The 23955-nt window shown below is 37.4% G+C and overlaps 1 protein-coding gene and 1 pseudogene across 2 annotated transcripts; one reads left to right on the top strand and one right to left on the bottom strand.

The window, feature by feature from the left end:
- Positions 1–568: 568 nt before the first annotated feature.
- Positions 569–1545, top strand: LOC149260588 (uncharacterized). The gene is made up of 2 exons (XM_089380294.1): positions 569–1074; positions 1165–1545. Exons 1-2 carry the CDS (start codon positions 848–850, stop codon positions 1349–1351), a joined length of 414 nt encoding a protein of 137 aa, XP_089236420.1. The 5' UTR covers positions 569–847; the 3' UTR covers positions 1352–1545.
- A 9594-nt stretch (positions 1546–11139) lies between these two features.
- LOC149260587 (uncharacterized) lies at positions 11140–12475 on the bottom strand (annotated as a pseudogene). Its single transcript, XR_016248302.1, has 2 exons — positions 11615–12475; positions 11140–11524 (listed from the first exon to the last, which is right to left on the bottom strand). The product of XR_016248302.1 is annotated as an uncharacterized LOC149260587 (transcript).
- Between the last annotated feature and the right edge of the window lie 11480 nt (positions 12476–23955).

Raw genomic sequence — 23955 nt, 5'->3', positions numbered from 1 at the left:
TACTCATAAATTTGATACAAAATAAGGCATCGAATAGTTTTGACTACAGGATGCGCTTCTATGCACCGACATAAGTAGGGGCTCACCCATTGCTTATAGAGAAGGATTATGCAATGGAGTAGTCTAGCTGGGCGGAAGAATGGCCCGTTTTCCGGCACCGGCCGGAAAATCGTCCGGCTCCGGCCGCCGGCAATCCCTCCGCCCTCCGCCACCCTCCCCTCGCTCCGCCACCCTCCTTCGCTGCCACCCTCCCTCGCTCCGCCACCCTCCTTCGCCGCCACCCTTCCCTGGCCATTCTGACAGAGCCTGACCGGCGCAGCTGTAAATCCTGACATCCCCTGACAATGGATGCGGCGCAGCTCGAGTGGATCGAACACGGAAAGTCTCGCTCGCTCCAATTCGAATTGAGGAGGTGCGAAATCCCAAGGTTTCTCCCTCACTCACCTTCCTCCCCAGAGCTCCCGCGGTTGAACCAATTTTCCAGATTTTTCATGATACGAACAGTCAAACGCTCTGTAATGGCCCGTTAATCACCTTGGCTCTGTAACGAACAGTCAAACGCTCAGCCGCTTCATAGGCAGCTTTGGGGATTCAAGGTGATTAATGAGTTTTTGAATGCATTCAGATGATCGAAATCAGCCCTCGCGAAATCCCGCGGTTGCTGTAACCAATTTTCCAGATTTTTCATGATACAGGGCACCTTGGCTCTGTAACGAACAGTGGCCATTCTTCCGCCCAGCTAGACTACTCCGTAACACATTGATTCCTAGGTTTTCATTCATTCAATTGCCTCGCCGAGCTCCAAGCTTGGCGCGATCTGGGTGTGAGGAATATTGTGGGGAAGAGAATGCTAGGCAAGCGTATGAATCGCACAGCAAGTATGTCACAGCTTGGATCTGCAGATTTTGCTATCGAATCCGAACAAATTCCAGATTCCCCTGTTTTTCCTATGGGCCCTGGAATTAGAAGAAGTTACTATTGTACTAATAAACTCGTAGAGCCCGCCCATTTTCTAGACGCTTGTCATCTCTGCAAATGGCGTCTGATCGATGGCCGGGACATTTACATGTACAGGTAAATTAACCTATCGATTGTCTGGGTTTCGTTTAATTCAATCTGGCATGATTTGATCAAATAAATATCTGATTTCTCCTTACTGTGCAGAGGTGATACTGCATTTTGCAGCGTGGAATGCCGGCAACAGCAGATAACCATGGATGAGCGCAAAGAGAAAAGCGCTGCAGGCGTCACTGGCCTGAAGAAAGGAGGTCAGGTTTCGTCTTCTAATCGCCATGAGAATTCAAACAAGGGCAACTTTCAAGCGCAGAAAGAGACTGTTGCAGCAGCGTGATGAATGAAGGTGCTCCGTTTTTTGATGAGAGGTTTAGCCATTTTGGCTATAGTAATGTCTGCTCTAATCTCACCCTTAATGGGTAGTTGTAATCCAGAAAAAATACTACTGTAATCAGGTGCCTGAGATACCCTTGACGAAAAAAATGTTGTACTCAATCAACAATGCAAACAATTTTTTAACCTAATTTTCAATCCGTCTTGTTGAATTTTTTGCTCTCTAAATCTGGCTCGGCCATATTGAGATGCGAACTCTATGTTACATTAGAAATATATTTAACTATTTACCAGAAATTGCAAAGCTATTCTGTTGGTCATGGGTTTGCTTGATGATTCTTTGACCTTGCAACCAGAAAATCAGATAAATTTACTTCTGGCTTCAAAATATAAGTGGTTTCAGATAACTTTCATTCTATATCATCAGTATATTTTTTAAATGCTTGCTACCATCCACCACCACTTATCAAGAGATGATGCATTGTTTATGATTGTTGTATAAATACTTCCTTAATACTGAATGGCCAGCCTCCATCATCACCATAAAGTTGGACTGCTACCTAGCAGCTATACCCCACCTAACAAAAAAGCTTGGACTACTTACTACCTGCAACCTTGAGACAGGTTAAGGTCCCTTGTGGATAGGTTATGGGCCACTTTTAACAAGTATCAAACCCTTATGAACGCTGTAACAGAGCCTAGCTTTCAGCAATCCAACTCTCCTGTGGTGGTTGCCCATCATTATTCTGCACTATAATATTCAATCTATGCCATGGAGATGAAATGAAGAATCCAGGTTGTATTTTTAATTCAGCATTTTTTGTAACAGACAACGATGGGGAATTTCAGTAATTTTAGTAGTAGGCTTTTTGAATCCTCATTAGGGTACCATTCATATTGCTGTTTCATGGCTCTAATATTCTGCATGAATTGCATAGTTCATGTGAAAATATTGTAAAAGGGAGTTATTCTCCTTGCTTCTTTTGGAAGGATGCAGAATCAGATTATAAGCTACAGGAACTTCAAAAACTTTGCTGCCTCAGGATTCATGAATCCAGTTCAGCAGCAGAGTTTCACCCAAAAACGTTGGATATGCAGGAGCAAGATGTATACAGGCAGCATGAATTTAGAGCAGAGTTTCACATGCCATAGAATTTAATGTTGGATGATCTTGAAACCGCCACAAATGGTGTGTATGCAGCTGGGTCTAGAAGTAATCTAAACGCCAAGCAGGGCTAGGGTAAAATTGTAACCTACTCAATGTGCTAAAGGTTATGTTTTTTCTTAGGCTCTAGGTAGTGAACCCAGAGTGCAGTAAAAGTGAATCAAAAGCACATAACCAGGCCCCTTTTGTTACTTATTTTATTCTAGAGGATGTGAATCAGGTCTAGTTTCCCCATCTCCACACTCAGAGGAATTCAGAGTAGGTGGCAAACTTCCTCCCTCCCAGGGAATCAAGTTGGGCTTGCCTCAAAAGGGCGTCCATACCCCAGTACACAGCACTGCAACATATTGATTGTTGTGTGTAGCAACTCAGCAACATTGATTAATTTTCCATGAATGCATTGACTTTTCCATTAAAATTGGCAATAGATGTATTCTCCATCAATTCAATTTTATTGGTGGGAGGTAAGAGTCCTGTCTGTGAACTTTGTACAAACTCAAAAAAATACGTGCAAAAGGTACTCTCAGTTATTTGATTCATATGAAAACGGAAAATGAGTGTAACTACATTCATTTAAAACACATTTAATCACTAATTTGTAAGGTCGTAAAATCTCAAGTTTAATTAGGGTAATTACGTTAAACTAATTTATATAGATCTTGATTTTTAATGAAACAAAATATTAAATTTAATGAAATAGAAATGCATTTATATATCAAATATACAGTGTTATCATTAAAATAAATAAAAGTTGAATTCCAATTTTTTATTAATTATGAATAAAATTAATGTTGGTTGTAAATTTTCATTAATTATATTTGAATTTATATAATATAAAATCAACCAACCAACTATTCAAACCACTTTGATTTCTATATATTCATATTCTCTAAATTTTATTATTGTATAAATTTTTGGAAATAGGGGAAATGACAATTCCTCTTTATTGGAAATAGGGTAAATGACAATTCTAACTTATTGTTAGTATTATGTACAAATTATCTATCAAAGTTGTCAATTCACATCAACATGTTTGTATTGATTTGGGCACTAACGCTATAGGTTATAAGGGTGCATATTACTGTTTTGGACACTAGCTCTACAAGGGTATAAAGGTGCAAGATGTTAAGGTAGTGTGACAAGTATTAAATAATAGAGCTTTCATATTGTATGGTCAAGTTGCATCATTAAAACATCTTACATAACATATTGTATGAAGTTTTACTTGCGATTTTCATTATATTTGTGTAGATTTATTATTGGTTTTTTTGAGCTTTTGGATCAATTTGGGGAGATAATCTTCATGGAGCACCTTTTCTTTATGGCTCTAGATTATTTGATGGAAGTCTTTGGTTGGTAGAGTCTCACTCCTCCTTGGTTGGATGATTGTGCTCGTTGCTTGGTGGTATTCTAACATGTGTTTGCCTTACTGATCACCCATTGGTCACACTTTTGAATTGTTGTGGAACATATCTATGGTGCGGTTTGGTATACATGCTTATTTTGGATATGGATAATTGTTCTATACCCACAAGGGTTTATAATGATTGTGTTAGGAGGTAATGTTGAGGGAAAGTTTCCCTTAAGGTTAGGATTGGATACTTTAGCTAAGTGAATGAAAGAAACTCAAGAAAGACACCTAAAAATACATGCAATCAAAGCAATCTAAGATCTGCAAGACTAATGACCTACTTGGTAGTTCGTCGGTTGAAGTAGATCATGAAGCCTTTTCTTCTTCTGTTGCTCCTAATCTTCATACCTGCAATCATAATAGAAAGAAAACAACAACCAAAAGAGAAATTAAAGCATACATGTATATACAATGTCAATATAATCAAATTTCAATGCATAAATTGGAAACAATTCACATATATCACTAGAATAGGAAGAGGAAGATGCATTTCTTTATTTACTTAGAACCCAGATAGATCCATCTTAACGATGGATCTATCAAGCGCTGAGAGAGATCAAATCTCTCGAGGTGCAAACCTTTCTTCAAGTGTTGCACTCAAAAAAGAGGTGTGCACTTTGAGAGATTTGATCCCTCTCGACGCTTGATAGTTCTGAAGTTAAGATGGATCTAGGTTGGTATTTTAAGGAATAAAACTTCAATATGTAATCCTTGTGTTTTTCCGCTCTCGAATTCCCTCCTCATGTGCATACATCTCTACACAAATAGATCATAAATCATGATCCTCCTCATTTTGCAATATATATATATTGGCAGAGTCGAGTCTGTAGCCGAAGAAGGGACTAATAAAGATATTTTTTGTCATAATTCTGTGTATCTGTTCTTGGGTTAATACATGTTTGATATACTTTGCAAATATATTGTTTATTTACTGCGCGCACCTATATGAGTGATTTATGTTGTTGAGTATAACATAAACTACGCAAGTAAGCTAAGATAATCAACTAACCTTGGAATACCAGTCAGATCTTGGGTAATAACGCAGAGCACTGCGTTCAACACCCAGGTAGGGCTGCGCAGAGGCAGTATATCGGGCTGCGAGGTGTAAGAAAGTGCACGAAGCAACCTGTGCGCAGAGTCAAACCGCGGACCACTTGAACTCATCATACATCTCCAGGGTGCAGAAACCTGGTTCTAGCACCCTCCCATACTACTTCGAGTGAGACCTCAGTCCACGCTCCATAGACTGTTGCCGAAAGGGCTAGTAGTACTGGGATTTGTTTGGCTAACTTAACTCTGAACCTAGGTCAAGCCCCAATAAGCCAACATCCCCATCACTGTGCTGGCCATGCATGTGATATGGGTGAAGTCAAGCTCAAAATGTGAAGCCAAGGTTTCACTTGTTGTTCCTCCCGAGTTCTTATTGCTTGACTTTTTTTGTGGACACTTCGCGACATAGTGCCCAAATTCATGACTGAGGCCCAAAACCCTAAATCAGATATGTGAGCCTCAGACCTTGTAATTCCACCTTAGAGCAAACATATTCCTTCACGAATGAGCCTTGGAACTGTGCAATCCAAAAAAACCAAGATAGAATATTTTTTGATCATTGTGCTTAAATGAGGTAGAGGGCATTTGTATTTATATCCTTTCAAGGTGGTCCACTTTGCTTTAGGGATTACCTTATCAAATATGCACGTGGGATTTTCTTCATAAGTACACTTTCCCTTATCTGATTTGAGTGATATTTAGGTCGATTTTGGTCCTCTTGAAAAGAGGAATTCAATGCAACCATTATCTCCATCAAGTCAGTTGTCCAAAGTGGAATTTGACCGCAGTCGCATATTTTTAGCACAGTGGAGATTCCAAGGTAGTGTGATATCAGTAGTAGATTACTCTTGAATGTATAGGTGTTGCATGCAGTGAGATGATCAACCTTGGAATTGTGCAATCAATTGGAAGAAAATTCCTAAATAATAGGGGCCTAATTTCCTCAAGAATTGTGCAAGGAAATAGGGGTTCAAGTAGAGACAGAAATTGACTAAGTGTGGGTCTGAGCTTCTCAATGAGCAAAGAGATAGGTTATTCACTTGCAAGTTGAGCTCAAATTGAGCTAGAAATTGTAATACATCTCTATTCATCATATTAATGCAAGCAAGCAAAGGGGTTTTTGCAGATTGCTTTCCCCTAGAAAAAATATTGAGTGCATGTGTGTTATTTCTCATTGCAATTTTGTGATTGATGTTCTAAAATGTAAATTGAATTCCGCAAAGCAATAGAGTAGGTTTGTGTCGTGTGATTTTGATTAAAATTTCATGAGCAGTTGCAAATATACACCATAATTTCTACAAACTATACGACAGAACAATCGTGCCACCACTTCAACCTTGCCGCAACTACAAATTCACGGCTTGTCACTAAATTCCATATGTATGCACTAAGCAACCACCCAAGGATTCAAATCTTTCAACAAATACAAAACAAAACAATTGTGCCACCACTTCAACCTCGTCGCAACCACTAATGTGTTTTTCATTGAGTTTCAATTGTGGTTTTAAAGGAGTCTCACCAATGTGTCTATATATATATATATATGACGGTGTGGCTTTGTGGTTTCGAGGACTGACCTCAGGTTGACCACAGTGCTTTCATTCCAAAACATTGACAGTGTATAAAATGGGGGCTTAGCCCTTTCGACAATAGAACCATGACCATGTGACCTCAATTTGCGCTCATTTTCTTTTGATCATATAACATTTCCATGTGACCCTGACCTAGGTGTCCATGGTCATTCGCACGATGATGTTAACGTGACATCATCACGCCACATGGAAGCCCGTGTGGGGTGTCATGTGTCACCAATATTTGGACATTTGACCAACCACAAACTACCATTTGGACCTACAATGTAGTAGTCCCTAGAGGTGCAACATCAACCTGGTGACTTCACCTCATCCAACCAGAATGCACCACATGTCATCCTTGCTTGATTGCGCAGGTGACTGTGTAGGGAGGCCACATCATCTAATCAAATGTTGCGATGTGTCATCCATGTTGCTATGTCAGGCCACATCATTGCCAAACCATCCAATCAGCCATGTATCGTACCAAGATTTGCCATTATGGTGAGATCGCTCCAGCGAACCAGTGCACATGTTGGCACTTATCTGTCATTCGATCGAAGCAAGGTGTGCACTCTTTAATCATGTTAAAATTCATGCAAGTCTGGTCGCCATCCCCTGTGGATTTAATCAATTAACCAATGATATGTTTGGGAGTTGTGCATTGTTTACCATATTAATGTTTGGGCGGTTTTACCCTATAGTTTTGGGCCCTCAACTAATGTTGATTTTCAAATGGTTGTGACTTCTCACCCGGAAGGAGTTTCTCAGAGTGGGATATCTTGTTGGATAGGTCTTGACGAGGACTACCCAACCATGTTGTTTCTAGGATCAATAGGACAACTTAGCCTTGTGAAAAATTCAATAAACTTCATACCTTTTTTGACTTCACGTGATGAGGGCATGCAAGATATCTAATTATCATACTACTTTCTTTGACTCATGAACTACATTGTTGTTGTCTTGGACATCCCCTTTGACATCAATCACAACACTATGTGCAACACCAAATCGTAAACATGTGTGGAATCCTAAGAAGTCGAGACTTACTTTCGATGATGCTACATAACTAAAAGCACTGATCATATCACTACGCAAAATGAAGTGTCAACATGTGGAAACGCCATTGAGAACCGGCTAGCAACATCAATGCCATAGCAATATCAACTAAGGATGCCTAGAGGTAAACAATATATAGAAGAGTGAAATAGAGTATACAGAAGGATAGCATAACGTACACATAAATATTAAATAGTTAGTACATAACACTTAGGATACCATAAAACACACATATTTTCATAATACAAATACTTGTGTGTTATATTATTATACTTGTCGAAGGCAATATGTATATCGTAAGCTCTATTGCTTTTATTGCTTATAATTAATTGGTGTAGTTTATATATATATATATATATATTGCAAAATGAGGAGGATCATGATTTATGATCTATTTGTGTAGAGATGTATGCACATGAGGAGGGAATTCGAGAGCGGAAAAACACAAGGATTACATATTCAAGTTTTATTCCTTAAAATACCAACCTAGATCCATCTTAACTTCAGAACTATCAAGCGTCGAGAGGGATCAAATCTCTCAAAGTGCACACCTCTTTTTTGAGTGCAACACTTGAAGAAAGGTTTGCACCTCGAGAGATTTGATCTCTCTCAGCGCTTGATAGATCCATCGTTAAGATGGATCTATCTGGGTTCTAAGTAAATAAAGAAATGCATCTTCCTCTTCCTATTCTAGTGATATATGTGAATTGTTTCCAATTTATGCATTGAAATTTGATTATATTGACATTGTATATACATGTATGCTTTAATTTCTCTTCTGGTTGTTGTTTTCTTTCTATTATGATTGTAGGTATGAAGATTAGGAGCAACAGAAGAAGAAAAGGCTTCATGATCTACTTCAACCGACGAACTACCAAGTAGGTCATTAGTCTTGCAGATCTTAGATTGCTTTGATTGCATGTATTTTTAGGTGTCTTTCTTGAGTTTCTTTCATTCACTTAGCTAAAGTATCCAATCCTAACCTTAAGGGAAACTTTCCCTCAACATTACCTCCTAACACAATCATTATAAACCCTTGTGGGTATAGAACAATTATCCATATCCAAAATAAGCATATATACCAAACCAAACCATAGATATGTTCCACAACAATTCAAAAGTGTGACCAATGGGTGATCAGTAAGGCAAACACATGTTAGAATACCACCAAGCAACGAGCACAATCATCCAACCAAGGAGGAGTGAGACTCTACCAACCAAAGACATCCATCAAATAATCTAGAGCCATAAAGAAAAGGTGCTTCATGAAGATTATCTCCCCAAATTGATCCAAAAGCTCAAAAAAACCAATAATAAATCTCCACAAATATAATGAAAATCGCAATGTAAAACTTCATACAATATGTTATGTAAGATGTTTTAATGATGCAACTTGACCATACAATATGAAAGCTCCATTATTCTAATACTTGTTACACTATCTTAACATATGCACCTTTATACCCTTGTAGAGCTAGTGTCCAAAACAGTGATATGCACCCTTATAACCTATAGCGCTAGTGTCCAAATCAATACAAGCATGTTGATGTGAATTGACAACTTTGATAGATAATTTGTACATAATACTAACAATAAGTTAGAATTGTCATTTACCCTATTTCCAATAAAGAGGAATTGTCATTTCCCCTATTTCCAAAAATTTATACAATAATAAAATTTAGAGAATATGAATATATAGAAATCAAAGTGGTTTGAATAGTTGGTTGGTTGATTTTATATTATATAAATTCAAATATAATTAATGAAAATTTACAACCAACATTAATTTTGTTCATAATTAATAAAAAATTGGAATTCAACTTTTATTTATTTTAATGATAACACTGTATATTTGATATATAAATGCATTTCTATTTCATTAAATTTAATATTTTGTTTCATTAAAAATCAAGATCTATATAAATTAGTTTAACGTAATTACCCTAATTAAACTTGAGATTTTACGACCTTACAAATTAGTGATTAAATGTGTTTTAAATGAATGTAGTTACACTCATTTTCCGTTTTCATATGAATCAAATAACTGAGAGTACCTTTTGCACGTATTTTTTTGAGTTTGTACGAAGTTCACAGACAGGACTCTTACCTCCCACCAATAAAATTGAATTGATGGAGAATACATCTATTGCCAATTTTAATGGAAAAGTCAATGCATTCATGGAAAATTAATCAATGTTGCTGAGTTGCTACACACAACAATCAATATGTTGCAGTGCTGTGTACTGGGGTATGGACGCCCTTTTGAGGCAAGCCCAACTTGATTCCCTGTGAGGGAGGAAGTTTGCCACCTACTCTGAATTCCTCTGAGTGTGGAGATGGGGAAACTAGACCTGATTCACATCCTCTAGAATAAAATAAGTAACAAAAGGGGCCTGGTTATGTGCTTTTGATTCACTTTTACTGCACTCTGGGTTCACTACCTAGAGCCTAAGAAAAAACATAACCTTTAGCACATTGAGTAGGTTACAATTTTACCCTAGCCCTGCTTGGCGTTTAGATTACTTCTAGACCCAGCTGCATACACACCATTTGTGGCGGTTTCAAGATCATCCAACATTAAATTCTATGGCATGTGAAACTCTGCTCTAAATTCATGCTGCCTGTATACATCTTGCTCCTGCATATCCAACGTTTTTGGGTGAAACTCTGCTGCTGAACTGGATTCATGAATCCTGAGGCAGCAAAGTTTTTGAAGTTCCTGTAGCTTATAATCTGATTCTGCATACTTCCAAAAGAAGCAAGGAGAATAACTCCCTTTTACAATATTTTCACATGAACTATGCAATTCATGCAGAATATTAGAGCCATGAAACAGCAATATGAATGGTACCCTAATGAGGATTCAAAAAGCCTACTACTAAAATTACTGAAATTCCCCATCGTTGTCTGTTACAAAAAAATGCTGAATTAAAAATACAACCTGGATTCTTCATTTCATCTCCATGGCATAGATTGAATATTATAGTGCAGAATAATGATGGGCAACCACCACAGGAGAGTTGGATTGCTGAAAGCTAGGCTCTGTTACAGCGTTCATAAGGGTTTGATACTTGTAAAAAGTGGCCCATAACCTATCCACAAGGGACCTTAACCTGTCTCAAGGTTGCAGGTAGTAAGTAGTCCAAGCTTTTTTGTTAGGTGGGGTATAGATGCTAGGTAGCAGTCCAACTTTATGGTGATGATGGAGGCTGGCCATTCAGTATTAAGGAAGTATTTATACAACAATCATAAACAATGCATCATCTCTTGATAAGTGGTGGTGGATGGTAGCAAGCATTTAAAAAATATACTGATGATATAGAATGAAAGTTATCTGAAACCACTTATATTTTGAAGCCAGAAGTAAATTTATCTGATTTTCTGGTTGCAAGGTCAAAGAATCATCAAGCAAACCCATGACCAACAGAATAGCTTTGCAATTTCTGGTAAATAGTTAAATATATTAATGTAACATAGAGTTCGCATCTCAATATGGCCGAGCCAGATTTAGAGAGAAAAAAATTCAACAAGACGGATTGAAAATTAGGTTAAAAAATTGTTTGCATTGTTGATTGAGTACAACATTTTTTTCGTCAAGGGTATCTCAGGCACCTGATTACAGTAGTATTTTTTCTGGATTACAACTACCCATTAAGGGTGAGATTAGAGCAGACATTACTATAGCCAAAATGGCTAAACCTCTCATCAAAAAACGGAGCACCTTCATTCATCACGCTGCTGCAACAGTCTCTTTCTGCGCTTGAAATTTGCCCTTGTTTGAATTCTCATGGCGATTGGAAGATGAAACCTGACCTCTCCCCTTTCTTCAGGCCAGTGACGCCTGCAGCACTTTTCTCTTTGCGCTCATCCATGGTTATTTGCTGTTGCCGGCATTCCACGCTGTAAAATGCAGTATCACCTCTGCACAGAAAGGAGAAATCAGATATTTATTTGATCAAATCATGCCAGATTGAATTAAACGAAACCCAGACAATCGATAGGTTAATTTACCTGTACATGTAAATGTCCCGGCCATCGATCAGACGCCGTTTGCAGAGATGACAAGCGTCTAGAAAATGGGCGGGCTCTACGGGTTTATTAGTACAATAGTAACTTCTTCTAATTCCAGGGCCCATAGGAAAAACAGGGGAATCTGGAATTTGTTCGGATTCGATAGCAAAATCTGCAGATCCAAGCTGTGACATACTTGCTGTGCGATTCATACGCTTGCCTAGCATTCTCTTCCCCACAATATTCCTCACACCCAGATCGCGCCAAGCTTGGAGCTCGGCGAGGCAATTGAATGAATGAAAACCTAGGAATCAATGTGTTACGGAGTAGTCTAGCTGGGCGGAAGAATGGCCACTGTTCGTTACAGAGCCAAGGTGCCCTGTATCATGAAAAATCTGGAAAATTGGTTACAGCAACCGCGGGATTTCGCGAGGGCTGATTTCGATCATCTGAATGCATTCAAAAACTCATTAATCACCTTGAATCCCCAAAGCTGCCTATGAAGCGGCTGAGCGTTTGACTGTTCGTTATGGAGCCAAGGTGTCCTGTATCATGAAAAATCTGGAAAATTGGTTCAACCGCGGGAGCTCTGGGGAGGAAGGTGAGTGAGGGAGCAACCGCGGGATTTCGCACCTCCTCAATTCGAATTGGAGCGAGCGAGACTTTCCGTGTTCGATCCACTCGAGCTGCGCCGGATCCATTGTCAGGGGATGTCAGGATTTACAGCTGCGCCGGTCAGGCTCTGTCAGAATGGCCAGGGAAGGGTGGCGGCGAAGGAGGGTGGCGGAGCGAGGGGAGGGTGGCGGAGGGCGGAGGGATTGCCGGCGGCCGGAGCCGGACGATTTTCCGGCCGGTGCCGGAAAACGGGCCATTCTTCCGCCCAGCTAGACTACTCCTTATGCAATTTTACACAACCTACCTATATGAGCCAAGACTAACTTACAATCATCAATGAGCAAATCTGACAACTTTGCGACTATGCCATTGGTGCTCGCGTTGACCTCTATGACTGTTCCTTGGAGGTGATCGTTTCGTTCTTGCAAGTCCACCTCATTCCATTCAAAATTTATGGTATCTCATTTAATGTATAAAACCTCTAACTTTGAATCTCTCACACCTCATTGCTAATATTGACTCTGTGTTGAATATGGATGAGAGAATTGAAAGGAGGTGGAGCTCATGTTGGAAGGAACAATCCACCTTTCTTTGAACTGCATTCACTAACACCATCATAGTATGCAGCATGTACCACTTGCAGGGAAAGGCATTGCAGCAACATTTTTTCATGATTAAGGTTTTTGGAAGCCTTTATATTTAGATCCACAAGCTCTGGACAGTCCAGATACAGGGCATGGATACCAGAGAAACCCCAAAGAGTATGTTTTTTCTATCTCAAATGCTTGAGGACCAATTCATTAGTTACTGTATGTTCCTTAGAATGGTGATTTTGCCCTTGTAAAGATTATTGGGCCCTAAATTTCTCTTACTCCTAAACATGGTTTATATATTCATTGGCGTGAGTGTAAAAAGAGGAGGAGTGCATTTCCCTTGAGACCAATAAATGTGTTGACTCTACCATCTCTACCAGCTCTATCATCTCTACCAGCTATACTATTTGAATTCTTCTTGTCAGAGCAACATAGGTAGCACGAGTTTCCCTACACTATAAAGGTTGCACTAGCTTCACCAGTTGTTGGAGCAACAGCCGTGGATTCAATGAATGTCTTTCTCTTTCGTAGCCTTATAGGTCTCAATTATATTGAAGCTGCGAGTATCCATTCATATCTTTCTTTGTCGATTGTTTTGCTTCACGAGCTTAACTGCATAGCCACTATTTGGAGTCTCGAAATGGATGTATTACGACAAAGAGCTATAAGAGGCTTATAGAGCATTCCTGAAAATGTATTGCATATAATACCAAGTCCCCTCTTAGTGGTGCTTGATCTACTCAAGTCTAGCAGCTGCAAAAAATTAAAACTTTATGCCTGAGAAACCACAAATGCATTAGTAATGTCCAATCCAAATGTATGAGACAACATATGTAAATATCTAAACTTTGCACTTGCAAGTGCAAGTACTACAAAGTGGTTTAAATAGGAAGAAGCAACATGTAACTTGGACAATCTTGGGTAGCCTTGGCCCAAGTTCTCTATCAGATTACAGAGGTCAGTTGAATCATCTTCTTTAGGCACAAAAGTAAGAGATAACTTTGTCAGTGATGGGCAGTCTATAGCCAGGGTATCCAATGAATAGAAATTAACCAGCCAAAAAGTTCCCAGATGTGCATAACATATATTAAGATTTATGATGTCTTTTACAATTTTCTAGTTTGAAGGTTTGAATTGAATAGTTCAATCCGTCCCCTGTCATGTTGTTGATTCCACCCTCGCTGATATGGATTTCTAGAGAAGGGTATCATCAATTTCACTCCTAACCTCCAGGGTGAGATGTTTTGGACATTTTTGAAGAATGATAAAGAGACTTTTTTTCTGTTTATGGGAAACCAAGAGTCAAGTCTCTTCAACAACAAACTAGACTGAATGAGCATATCATTGCCATAAGGTAGACATATTGTTTGCTGCCAATCATTTCAAAACTTCTAGCATACATATTTCTGTAAGAACACTTGTTCCTCTTCTGTCTGACGAATGCATGATGAGGAATTCCTCCAATTCTCCATGATAAGCATGATCAGATGTGTACAAATTATCTCCTACTTTACAACTACTAGCTAGAATACCCATAATCAGATTTACCAATTGTGACATCAAAGCCATGGGTTCCATGCCCTAACCTATCAACTCCCTAACCTTTCCTATAGTACTGGCTGCATCAGTTGACAAGGAAATCAAGCAACTTTTCATATGATACAACTCCACCAAGATCATACACCAAGGATAGCGTGATCCTTTGCCCAACAAGCTCATGTTCAACAACAATACCACAATCAAGCGTGAAATAAATTCCCTCAACATCTCTAGAAGTGGTACTGTAACCAATGGAAACATGTTGTCCAACAATCAAGTCTTTTTCTCTGAGCTAAATAATCTAAGTTTCCCATCTCTAGAGATAAACTCATGCATGTTGCCTGCAAAAACCATTTTCTTCGACTAGAATCAATGGGTCATCCCTTCCATAAAGAAAAGCAAGATGGATATTTGAGAAGTTCAAATAACATAGATGGAGACTGTGTAAAAATCAATCTTTCAACATGAAGTATTACTCATGCGAAGCAATTATCAACAATATTGGGAATGTGTTGATCTAGTGTTGTTGCATCTACTGGAATTGTAAGGTCAAACTTACTAAAGTAAAGGGAATTCACATAAGTATCCAGTAAAACAATACCACGATTTACCACAATGCCATCAACCACAAAAGAAGTAATTATTAAGCATGTTTCCTCTTGCAGTTCTGCATACTAATTTGAGAGGCATGCTTGACCCTCCATTACCATCTAGAAGGCTTCCATTCCAAATGTATCTTTACCCTTTCCCCGATTAAAAATAATAGTTGTCGAAATTCTCATGTGATACATCTGTGCTTCATTTGATTTATGTTTTTCAACAAAGAAATGAGAGACCTTATGAAAAACAACAAATATAAATCCTCCTATATCTTGATCATGGAGAGAAATCCTGATACATTGTTCTAAAGGGAGATTGGATTCCTCTGCCTCTGATTCAACCACTTCATTTTCTGCAACATTTCCCTTTGATGGTACCTTTGAAAATTCTAAAACGGTGTTTCCATCACTGCTATGTTTCCATGTGTAGCCACAAGCCTCTAACCTGTCACAAATATCTCTCGCCAGATTTTTCTTCCGCATCTTTAGATATGCTATCTTCTTTTCCTTTCACTTCTTTAAGGTCTTCATGATTTCCTGCACTGCCATCACTCTTTTTTTTGTTGGAATCATATGATAAGTGGAGTGCCAGTGCTCCAATCTGATTTATTACTTATGTGAGATTCCTGTTATAGTCTTCAAAACTTTGCAAGAATTCCTGTTCACATTTTTCATTATGGCGTTCACTTTTTCCACTGTGAGCTAATTCCCATGACAGTTGATTGGAAGCCCCCAGGCTCGCAGGATACTGTAATAATCTAGGGAAATTGTCCACGAGGGTTTTTTTAAAACAATTGATCAAATTGTGTAACATGATACTGGATGTGGACGCTTCCCTAGTTGAACATCTTTCCCAACTTCCTTTGGGTATATCATATTGTATTCTTGTTTGAGGTGCCTTGGTATGTGATTGATGGTCACACCTTTTTGTTAATATCTCCTTTGGTTATTTTGGTCTTTAATTCTGAAAATAGTTGGAACTTCTATTCATAAGATCAGTTGGTGTAGAAAATATGTTGCAAATTTGTACTGGGTGCTTTTCAATTAAAAATACAATGCCTTCCACCATATGGTAATTAATAGTAGCAGGTTGTATAATAAATATTTGTGGGTTCTTTACTTGTTAGTTTTTTAGCTCTTTAAATTTTGAGGGCAATCCATTGTAAAGAGAAATGGTTAACTTGATGCTTATCAGTTGGCAGTAAGGTTTTGCACTATGGCTTGCGACGTTTGGACTGCTTATGCATTTTCCTACTTTGCATTTTACATGTTCTTGATTTATTTTGTAGTGTGAATTGTGTCCTTGACTCTATTTTCTCTAAAGAGAGGTATTTCCATACCCAATCATACTACCTGTAGAGGTCTTGCCATACCCAATCATGTTTCCAATCATACTGCTTGTAGAATTCACCTCTTGATGCAATATACTAGCATTAAGCAACTTGAAATGGAAAACATGGAGTAAATATTGCAAAGGTTTTGGATGCAAGAAAATCCAAATGCCCTTATTGTATGTAAGATGTTATTAGGAAAATCTTGTTAATATTTTCCTTGTAGGCATGTAAAGGACAAACCTAGTATCTCATGTCAAAATTAATACTTTCTGTTCTCTTAAGGTTTGAAGTTATTTGGTGCAGGCCATACCTTCTTAAATGAAAGGTTACTTCTCAACAAAAAATTGCAGAGAAAAATTGTGTAGAAATTGCTGAACTTTCAATAAGATTGAAAATCAAAGAACACTTTTACAGAAAGAAAAATTCAAGGAGGAGCACTCTCACACAGTTAAGCAACCAAAAGAATAGACAAATTCAGAAAGAGTTGGGGTGGTATTTTCGTAGTGGAAATTTTATTGAGTACCTTGAAATAAATAGTTATTTGAGGAAACATTTTGCATACAATGCTCTGTATTGGTGAGGGTATGTTTTTGTCACTTGCGCAATAAGTAATGTCTGGAGATGATTTGGAGGATTTTGTGGGTCAATAGAACTAGGAAATAAGACCCATGTTGCCTTCATGCCAACGTATATGCTTACAACCATGCTAGAATTTGTTTTGATGTCAAGCTGATGTAATTATGTCCTTATTAGGGACCAATGTGCTCTCACCATGGCTTTGAAGATCTGTACTAGCCACTTAAAATTTGTTGAACATCTCCATTTACCTGTATGCTGCTCCCTAGTTTTTTTAGAGTGGCCTATTTTTCTTTTTTTCTAGGACATTATTAGGGATAGAAATTGGGCACCTAACAAATATGGTGTATATGATTTTGAAACCTAAAAGTCTCCAAAACAAGACCATTGGGCTATATGGTTGTAGTGGCAATATTGATTGTATGAGTCCATAAGATTTTAATTCCTGGCAACCCAAACGTATAAGGCATACATCATTTGTACATGGATAAACAAGAAGAGGTATTTTTCAACTTTTTCTCCTTGAGTGCGGGGTTTATGTTTAAAGGATGTTAAGTAGTTTCAATATCAACACATGAACTATGAGTTTCATAGATTTCAATTCTCTTGCCTACAACATGATTGCTTGAATGGTGTCTTGTTGTAAAAACATTGGATGCATAAACGCTAAGCCTATAAGCACGAGTAAGACATATAATCATCATCTTTTCTGATACATTTTTGATATTCATAACTTTACCTGCTAGCCTAGAGGATAACATCCCCAAAATATTCTATAGAAGCTCGTTTCACTTCATGTTATTCAAATCCAATGCCTCCTTAGGCTCCAAAAATATGTTGCTCCAAAACTACTAACATCAAAAACTAATAAAGATTGACTTATACTGGAAGCCGTTTTAGATACTTCTGTATTTCCTGTGTTTGGAAATTGACCTGCATTACTGCAAACTAATAACAGGGTAACCAAATCCATATTATGCTTCTTTCATGACAAGTTTTTTAATATTAAGAGTAATTGATGCTACGGGTCATTTCAGTGTTAGAAGTAGATCCTAGTAAACTAAAGAAATTGTTTCAAATTTTAGATTTGTTAATTTAGCAATAATAAAATCCCAAATAATTCCAAACATGCCCCAACTTATTAAAGAACTATTTATCGTGTAATCAATTTTTCATCTTCGTTGTGTGCAATACTATTTTTATTAACATGGAGCACAAATAAAATTTATGGATGTTTGCCCAAGGAATGAAGGAATCCACATTAATCCATATTTTATTGAACACATAATATATAGGTGTCACGGAAGACTACTCACCTAAAAGTTGTCTTAATAGTTTTATAATAGTTCCAAATGCATATCCCATTATAAATTTAACATCTCTTTTTAGTTGCAGTGATGTATGTACACTCATAGAGTATTGTTTCTTACCAATTATAATTTTTCCTCTTCAGAGGATTTGTGTGTGGAAGTTGAAGAATTCACTGTAGAGACTAAATAAAACTTTCAAAACCTACAAAAATGGGTATTAGTAAAATTATAAATTTGCGTACTTGGCTTTCAGATCATCAATTTATGTTTTTCATGGATTCTGCCCTTTACTTGATGTCAACTTCTTCGAAAGAGATGCTTCCACCAATTTGAAGATCTCCTCACTGGATAGATACTTCTCCCATGCATTGACATTGGCTAGAAAGGAAGATATATTATTTTATGTTAAATGAGAGGAAAGCTCCTTGATCACTATGATAGGATCAAGATACGTTAGACCTGGCTGATATGCATGTATAAAGTTTCCATTTTGGTATCCAACCAAAAAGTGATAGGCAACTTGACCAGATGTGAGTTTAGATATAAAAGGAATAACACATGAGTTTTCAATAAAAAGCATGGATATATAAGATGACATTATGAAAAGGTTTGGTGCTTCAGAATCTTCAATTTTAAAATATTGTTTCTATTCCACCAGGACCTGAAGCAACACCTATCCCATTTGAAATCAAGACTTTATGCAGAGCTAGACAACTTTGCACTATCTTTCCTTATGCAAATAATGAAACTATGGATTATCCATATACAAGAATCCATGAAGGTAGGGGAAGGACACTGTGGGTAGATATTTTTGGTGCAACTGCAACTTTTAGTGCTCCCTTCAAGGAAGAATTATCTCATAAATATTTTCCTCATAGGATCAAGGATGGTTTTGCATAGTCTACTGTAGTAAACTCACCATTTCCATTTGGCTGGAACCCAACATACTGACCATGCCTATATATTGTTGCCTCATAGAACTGGTGGGTTTTTCAGACTCCAATATCATGGAACCAAGTTACTTTTCTATTAATTTCAAATTGAAATTTCAAAACCTGTATAGTTGTTGTTAAAATCTCACTTGTCGCTTTAGCCTAGTGTGGGTTTATTTTTCGTCATAATTCTTCTTGATGTTAAGGAAGTCAGATTGATTCTCAATGACAAAAAAAAATTGAATCATCTTGAGCCCAAACTTAATCAAGCTCATCATTTCTGTGTACCCAAAATTCTGGAGTGACTTCAAAAACTCCAGTATGTACCTAGAAGATTATTACATATTAGGCCCCACAACTTATTAATGTTAAACTAGTAAATCTTCTTGAGGCTTGGCTATGGCTAATAATTAACTATAGAGGCTAAATGTATCTTTCAAATCCTACAAAATTGGGTAATGGTAAAGAGACTAAAAAATATCTTTCAAAGCCTACAAAAATGGGTGTTAGTAAAATTACAAATTTGTGTACTTGGGCTTCAAATCATCCATTTCTGATTTTGATGGAGTTTTCCCTTTACTTGAAGTCAACTTCTTCCGAAGAGTTTCTTCCACCAATTTCAAGATCTCCTCACCTGATAGATACTTCTCCCTTGCATTGACATTTTATAGAAAGGAAGACATATTGTTTTTTGTTAACTAAGAGGAAATCTCCTTGGCCACTATGATATGATCAAGATACACTAGACTTGAGTCATATTTATGTATACAAGTTTCCATTTTGGTAGCCAAGCAAAAGTTGATAGGCATCTTGACAAGATGTGAGTTTAGATATCGAAGGAATAACACCTGAGTTTTCAATAAAAAGAATGATTATATAAGATGACATTCTGAAAATGTTTGGTGCTTCAGAATCTTATAATGTTAAAAAAATTGTTTCTATTCCATCAGGCCTTGAAGCAACACTTGCCCCATTTGAAACCAAGACTTTATGCAGAGCTAGACAACTCTGGACTGTCTTTTCTGATGCAAATAATGAAACTATGGACTTTTCATGTACAAGAAGCCATTCAGGTAGGGGAAGAGAACTGTGTATAGATATTGTTGGTGCAGCTGCAACTTTTAGTGCTCCCTTCAAGGAAGAAGTATCTCATAAAAAAATTCCTCATAGGATCAAGGATGATTTTTCATAGTCTACAATAATAAACTTGCCATTTCATGTGGCCTGAAGCCAACATATTGACCATGCCTATATATTGTTTCCTCACAGAACCGATGAGTTTGTCAGACTCCAATATCATGAAACCAAGTTACTTTTCTATTCATTTCAAATTGAAATTTCAAAACCTGTATACCTTCAGTTAAAATATCACTCGTCGCTTTAGCCTAGGCTTGGTTTATTTTTCGTCATAATTCCCCTTGCTATTAAGGAAGTTATCTTGATCCTTAATGACAACAAAAAAACATGAATCATCTTGAACCCAAACCTAATCAAGCTCGTCATTTCTATGTATCCAAAAGTCTGGAGTGACTTCAAAAACATTCATATGTACCTAGAAGGTTATTACATATTAGGCCCTATTAGGGTCCTATAATTGACAGGATCTCAAGGTATTTGAGTATTGTATCTTAGGAAACTTATACTGTAAATAATTGTCAATTTGCAAATGATTTCCAAATACAAGAAAATTAAAATAAAAATGAAAAGTGGGTATAAATAAAAAAGAGGAAAAACAAAAATATTGAAAAAAGAATGAAAAATAGAACCCCATCAAAGGAAAAACAAAAAGAAATAACACTAAAAGTGTTGCAAGTCTAAATTCCACTACTGATAGATAGTTTTCTTCATCGTTGTTAAATAAAGGTTGTGTGTAGCTTGTTCAAAATGCCACAATCAATAGCTATTTGTTTAATCATATAGTGTAATCATGGTTAAACATGTTTAAATTTATGTAAATTAGGTTAGCGAATAATGATTTGCCAAATAGTCTAATCTTGGTAAATCAGTAGTTAGGTAGAAAATGACATTGATTCAAATGTTAATCTGAATCAATAGGATAAATAAGGGATAGGTTAGATAGTTTTTCATTTTTTATAAAAGAAAATCAGGTGGGTTTGCTAGTCCAAGTGCACCCCTTAAAAGAATAAAAAGTTAGTTTAGTTAAGGGTAGGTAAAATAGTTGTTTTATAAATATATGCCTATTATTCCATTTTATCCTAAGTCTAAGGACATTGTAAAAATGAAAAGCATGCACTGTAGGATAAAATGTTTTGTATATCTCCTATTTCACCTTTATCATAAGTCTGAAGGCAAAAGATAAAAGGTGCATGTCAACAAATTTTTCTTTGTCATATTTGGTTAAAGGACATTGTGGTCAGGAGCATCAGGATCCTCTCCCCCTCATGATCCATGTTTGTATCATTCTCCACCCCCCCCACCCCCCCACCCCTCCATCCTACCTTTACCATCGGGGGGTTTGAAAAGGTTTTTTCTCCTATCGGGCCACATCCCTATGTGGCACCCTGTTTGTATTTCGCACCCCCCCAACCGAAACTACTTACCACCTGCTACTACCTCTGAAAATGCCTTCCCTTCACCCGCTTTACCGCGTCCCCAACACGACACCTATGCCACTCATCTCCTACCACGTCGTCTAGTTGTTAACCAATTAAATGCTCTCCTGACAAAGATAACCATTCGGCATTCAATTCGTAATTCCCGTGTAACCATTCAAACTTAACGGTCCCGTGCCATTTCCAATAGGACTTTCACAACATTGATTAAAAGCTTTTGAAACCATCGCTTTCCTCCCTTTCACTTCGTATTCTTTGTACTTGACATCTTTTATATAGTGATCATTCTTAGAGCATTTCTTCAACCAGAATCAGATCGAAATTGACAGTCCTTTGTCTCCTTCCCCTGACAATTCTTTACCCCAGTTGTTTCCCGGTAAGATCTTCTATCAATTTCTCTTATATTTCACTAATATAGTCATGCCTCCCAAGAAAAAAACTCAAGATAAAATTGTTAATCCCTTGATCCCTCCCTCCATAGATTTAGATCACATCCCTTTAGTTGATAGAGATTATCGGATTAATGAAATAAAATTTGACTGTGACTTTTTAGAGTTATATTGTTGGTTGGAAGACAAGCATGCAAGTAAAACTGATGAAATTGGACTCTGGGAGTCAAACCTTCCCCTTTATATCTTCCCTCTGACCTTCCCAGCCCCTGAATAGAGCAGAAAATGTCAGGCCTGTTATGTCCCTACCCAAAGAGCTATCATGGCCCCATCTATTGACATTCTCTTTACAATTACTACCCAGTCTATAGACCAAATGATGTTATCATCCCTTGTGGAAAATAATGCTCCTTTCTCCTTAGAAGCCCTCACCCATCTTTATCAAAAGTTGGATTCCACTACCAGAGCCAAAATATTTGAGATCTTCTTGCCTGAGAATGCCCAGTTACCTAAGAAGAATCCTCCATACCCTTCCTCCATCTTTTGTGATCATGTTAAGCAAATTATATCCATAATTTCCTATATTTTGGTTTATTATTCTAATCAATGGGTAGATGAGACCATTTTAGGTTTCCTCTCCATATTTTCCACAAACATTAAGCAATCCATTGTATTCAATTTCAGTTAATTCTTGGCTGATAGAATTCATCAAAAATTTCTAAAATTTCCCACATAACAGTGTTTAATTACACCTCGATTTTAATCTACATGTTCCTTTATTATCAAGCAGATAAGTTCAATTTTGCAATGCAGAAACTTTATGATGCAGGAAACCATCAGCCAATGATTTTTTGGACCTCATTGGTCATGAAAGAGTAGCAGAAATTCTCTTACAAGCAGTTTATTGATGAATTTGTTCACCCAGCCATGAACATCCTTAATAGTTCAATAAAAACCAGAATCATTGAAGATATTAAAATAATTCTACATCTAATAGGTCAATCCAAGACTGGGGATTGGTATTTATACCAAAACTATACAAACATTAGAGTTTATGGTTGTCAATTGGCACCATAAAAACTCCCTAAATACCTTTCCATGAGGATTTTTTCCCTGGAATACACCAGACAGATGTTAAATTCTGATGACATTCATTTTGTGGTGGCTAAAACGAAATTACGATTCTTCATAAAGGCACAGGTGGGCTAATTTGTATGTAATATCGGGACAGCAGGTGACGAAGTAGACAAAATACTTAAAGAGATGAAGTTCAAATTGAGTTTTACATGGTCTTATGACCCTTGTGGTATTATTTCAAATCTCAGAGTAGAAAATAAAAGTACTCCCTACATCCATACTTCAAGGCCTGAAATAGAAAAGTATGCAAATTAGTTGGAATGGACAAAAAACACCTTACAGGGGAGCTGAAGAATAAGTCGTTTCTACTTCCAGTTTGCAGACTTCCACTCCTCAGGAGAAATCGAGTAAAAGAGAAAGAGATTAGGGATCATCATCAACAACAGGAAGTGAAGCCTAAGAGTTCAGGATCGATTATAGGAAAAGGACAAAATTGACTCCTAGGACAGATGTGGAGAAAGAGACAGATGGGCAAGTTGCCATCATAATTACAGACTCACCACTTGCAAGCACCAAATTTATAACATCTTCTACCGAACCTTCATAATCACAAGGTTTGAAGGAGATAGAGCTAGATTCATAAAAGGTCCAAGGAGAAGGAAAATACAGTTTTTGATAGGTACAAGGTGATTAAGCTTAAGAATGAGATCCTTAAAAATAGTACCTATAATTAGTTTTGGAAGTAGACCTCCGGCTCACCAAGCAAATTATTATCAGTTTTTGACACAGAGCATGGAAAGATGC

Source organism: Pinus tabuliformis, chromosome 6 (genome assembly GCF_031772625.1).
Source record: "Pinus tabuliformis cultivar Carrire ecotype Pingquan chromosome 6, CPIR1, whole genome shotgun sequence".
NCBI lineage: Eukaryota > Viridiplantae > Streptophyta > Pinopsida > Pinales > Pinaceae > Pinus > Pinus tabuliformis.
Note: the sequence above shows the minus strand (reverse complement) of the source record. Positions and strands in the feature narration are given on the sequence as shown.

Excerpts from the sequence above, each read along its gene's own strand:
- LOC149260588 (XM_089380294.1), top strand. The coding sequence starts at position 848 with ATGCTAGGCAAGCGTATGAATCGCACAGCAAGTATGTCACAGCTTGGA. Across the intron at positions 1,075-1,164 it reads CGGGACATTTACATGTACAG|AGGTGATACTGCATTTTGCA; the intron begins GTAAATTAACCT and ends CTTACTGTGCAG.